Source organism: Papilio polytes, unplaced genomic scaffold (assembly GCF_000836215.1).
Source record: "Papilio polytes unplaced genomic scaffold, Ppol_1.0 DF824157.1, whole genome shotgun sequence".
NCBI lineage: Eukaryota > Metazoa > Arthropoda > Insecta > Lepidoptera > Papilionidae > Papilio > Papilio polytes.
In genome coordinates, this window is record NW_013525047.1 from 254,420 (window position 1) to 258,883 (window position 4,464).

A 4,464-nucleotide genomic window follows, 5' to 3' on the forward strand; every position below is an offset into this window, starting at 1 on the left:
CCTAGCAGCCGAGACTGCCGCCCGCCCTCCATCTCGCGCCGGCTGTGCCTCTGACCCGTTGATATCCACAATATCTATACACTACCACTATCATGTTATTTCATTTAGATATGAAATAAAGTTTAAACCATAATCTGACATTCAGCGAAGTTACGTGGTGTTATGTAACATGTTACATAACGAACGTGTGTAATAAGTACGTAGTGTTACGGGGAAACCAGCGTCCAACAAGCCGTTGCGATCGTTACTCGAAACGTCGGTCAATACACAGCTATATGCTGCACTGCAAGAATCAACCGAATTTGCGTAATAATTGTACAGTTGTAAATCAATTTAAGACAGATATTGTTTTGAATGAATTTACATATGGAATAATTTCTTGTTTAGTTATTTTTGATAACTTGCAATATTTGGTGTATTAAATACTAGCTTTCACCCGCGATTCCATCCCTGCGGAAATAAAAAAAAAACAAACCTAACTTAGTAGCCTACGTGTTCTTCCAGACTATGTTCTACATCTTTGCCAAATTTCATCGAGATCCGTTCAGCCGTTTAGGCTACAAACTGTAACATCCACCAATCAATCTAGACTTTCGCATTTGTATTAGTATGATTTTGCATTAAAATGTACTCACCAGTATTTAAAGCAAAGGTTGATATAACAAACGATTGATGTGTTTAGATGTTATGGTCGATTGCATTTTTGTTATTTTCATTTTATCGGAATATTGACGATGACATTTGGAAGTTTGACAACTTACATTTTGACAGACATTAACCTTTTGACCGCCAAAGATCGGACTTTTTATTTTTTTATAACTGTGATGTGATTGGCCAGCTGACATTTTCATGGAATAGGAATTTCTGTAACTTATTGACACGTATGTTTTCATCCTAACGAATGAAAGGGATAGTAATGTCTGTCTATACTATTAAAGTGTAAACACACACTTCTTTGTTGCCTAAGATGTCAGCAGTTACAGCATACTTTTGAATAATCCTTTCTTTAATAAAAAGCCCTACACTTACGTCACGCTTTAGGCTATATATTTTCACGCCATTAAACTTAGGGGGTTAATATTTTGGATAAAAACCCTCATGGGGGAAAGAGACCATAAGTTGCTGCCAACATCAAGGAAGCAAGATTGCTAAGGTTTGTAATGTCATGTCATTTTGACATTTGCAATTGATAATTTGACAGATGTAATATAAAATTTTCATAATTTTATGCGGATGAAGTCGCACGGCAACAGCTAGTTAGTAAATAATTGTATCCTTACAGAAAACAGGTGTTAAATACAAGGGTAAGTAACTTTCGAACGTGAAACCTACTCCTTGTCCTTGAAATTAAGCATTTGCATTCAGTTTCGCATTTAAATGCTCTTTTTCTGCTTTGTCAAAGTAAAATAATATCTTATTAATCGAGGATGGGGGCAGTTAGTGGTAACAAATAAAACACACATAAAATTGAATGTATTTATTGTAGTTCATATAAAAATATTATTAATAATATACATCGCGTAATTTGCCGGCGAAGTTTTACAAAAAACATTTATCAAATCAACACAATTGCAACACTTTGCGACAATATATTTAAGTACATCCTAGTCGAGACGCACCAGTCCGTTACAAGCTCAAAGTGCAGGCTTCACTTAACAATTTACTGCTAAAACAGTTCAAGTGTTATCGATGCGTCAAACACACGTCAAATCTTTGATCAACAATATTCAATCTTTGTACGATATCTGATAAATGCACTACGTGAAGACGACACCAAATATCACACTTCGAATACCAAATTTTTGGCCTTAACAATTATAAAAAACGTGACAGTAAACCTAATAAGTCTAGAGTTTTGGCTCGCTTCGCCATTCCACACAAGCTGTGACCATCGATCGGTATTAAAATAAAAAATAAAACCTATAGTATGCGATAAAAAGTACTTAAAGACATCGAGAGTAAATATTAAAAACGAATTGCCTTTGCGAGGAATAAAATAACCAACTCTATACTGGGCTAAAGCAAAATCACGCTGAGAAAAGTGGCTTGGGACCGGCGAAACTTCAAAAAACAATCTTCCTCACCGACATGAGACAAACTGAGAACATAAACCTGCAACACCTCTCCGCCCTCGCCGCATACAACACTCATCACAATACAAAGTTTAACCTGAAGCCGCAGGAAGGCAGCTGGCGTCTTCGCGCTCCAAATAACCTAACAAATGTACACACCTGGTCCCAGCGACGTCATCCGCACCGCGAGTTACCACAGGCCCGAGGAGAACCCGCCGGGGGGCACGCGCACGCGCCGCGGGGGCTCCGGGTTGGCGGGCGCGGCCCGGGGGGCGTCGCCCTTGGCGGGCTCGGCGGGCGCGGGGGGCGCGGCAGGCGCAGGGGGCGCGGGGGGCTCGGTGGGTGTGACGGCGGGCGTGTCGGGGGGCGCGCAGCTGCCGTTCTGGCTGGGCGCGCTGGCGGCTGCCGGCTCCGCTGCGACCTCTACTTTGGGCGGCGCTGGAACTAAACATAACATTGATTTAAAAAAAGAATCCTATTTATCAAATACATAAAATTGAAGAAAAGTGCCATTGAAGAAATTCAAGATTTAATTTTTTAGTGCAAATTCTAGTTGTGTAATCATACCTGTGGCATTAGGTCCAGGGCGACGTCCCACACGCAGAGGCTCGGGCTCCGAGCCGAAGATATCGGTGTGCCCGCCGCCGGGGGGGCGCAGTACGCGGCTCGACACCCGAGTGTCATCAGACAAACCAACGCTGAACGGAGTAGAAGTCATTTTCATCTGAAACATTTATAACAATTGGTTAGCAACGATCTGTTCCCGTGCGTCATCATAAAATACTTCACTTTACTGTTTACATTTGTGAAATTTTTCAATTGCAAACGTCAATATTCAAATACGCAAATGACGACGAAGGCAACCTTGCTTCCTTGATGTTGTCAGTTTGTAGATATGGTCCCGTTCCCACATGATGATTTTTTCCCTTTCATTTACTCCTAAGTTTAATAGCGTGAAAATATATAGGTAACCTAAAGCGTGTAATCAGTGTAGGGCTTTTTATTTAAGAAAAAATATATTTTAAAACATGTTGTGATTTCAGACATCTGACGTCACCAAGTAGCGTGTGTGTTTACGCTTTATTGTATTAGTAAGTATAGAAGTACACTCATTTGACATTATTTCATTGTTTACGTTCCTCTCTGATTCATTACAATTCTTGTTAGCATCCAATCAAACATTAGTTGACTTTCAAGCTAAACGTATACGATTTAAAAAATCTTATCTTTTGCATTTTATCTCTTAAATGGAATACGAGTACGGAAACTCTATTTCGCAAATAACATTTAGCAGACGGGTCATTTGATATCAACTATTTGAAAAGTCAATTACATGCCTATCTTATCTAGTCAATATTGTAGCATATTACGGTTCATTACCCGACAAATTATACTATAGCTGTCGCTCCCGGCATCGTCTGTATAAATTGTCAAATAACGTAATCAAATATCTTTACACAGCAATTACTGTGGCGTTAGTCTACTATTGAACCCGGAACCTAAACTCATCACGATTTGATCTAGACACGCCGAGTTGTGATTAGTTAGAGTTAGCGCTAATAACTAAAACATTAATCAAAACCACGCAAACAGTTCAATGACTTTTAGCAGACGTATAGTTAAAACGACTAAAAATCTTGATACTGCATGAAGCAATTTAAAAAAATATTACGAACAGATAAGAAATAGGTATTAAAAAAATTAACGGTCTAAATAGTAATACCTAAACATAATTACCAACTGAATCATTAATAAGTCAGCACAAACGATTTAGTAAAACAGAGCAATAGGGCATTACTCTTGCCAGACAATACCCCCCATTTAGCCCACTCTTACCCCCTACACGACCTAAGCTAGGAAGAAAGAAGTAGAAAACATTATAGTTAAAACTAAGAAATACTAAGAGACAATTAGATTTGCGGATGTCATTTACTACAATTTTATTTGAAAGTACGTTAGTCATATTTCTTCTATAAAAATTGGGCTGTAATAAAAGTTGTTCACGACTAGAATATTAACAAGGGTTCAATATCCACATTATCTTTGTACAGGGGGTCAACCCAAACCCGCATTAGGGGGTTAGGGGGTCCTAATCGAGTACACATCGATAGAAATAAACTAGGTCAATTATCTTACAACAAAAGTTTCAACGAAATTGTGCTGTTTACATCAAATTGGTAACATCTTTTGACAAGTTTTGGCTTCAGAATGGCTTGATAAATTGATATATACGAGGAAAAAGATTTACGCATCATATTACAATGAATGAATCACTATATCGTATTCAACAGTGATAGTGCCCGCTTTATCATCTTAGCACGAATAGGCCGGCACGCCCGGTCTAATACCACGACCACACAGAAGACAGGCGTGAAATGGAAGCAATTCCGTG

General features: G+C 39.0%; 1 protein-coding gene across 2 annotated transcripts in view; it reads right to left on the minus strand.

Annotated features, from left to right (window-relative positions):
- Nucleotides 1-1,462: 1,462 nt before the first annotated feature.
- The window catches only part of LOC106111690 (oleosin-B6-like), a 10,798-nt gene continuing 7,796 nt past the window's right edge, over nt 1,463-4,464 (minus strand). For both annotated transcript variants that reach the window (XM_013293836.1, XM_013293837.1), the window contains exons 2-3: nt 2,640-2,796; nt 1,463-2,516 (exon numbers count right to left, since the gene is read on the minus strand). In XM_013293836.1, the coding sequence (XP_013149290.1) occupies nt 2,263-2,516; nt 2,640-2,796 (411 nt within the window). In that variant the 3' untranslated portion in view covers nt 1,463-2,262. The remainder of the gene's footprint in view (nt 2,517-2,639; nt 2,797-4,464) is intronic.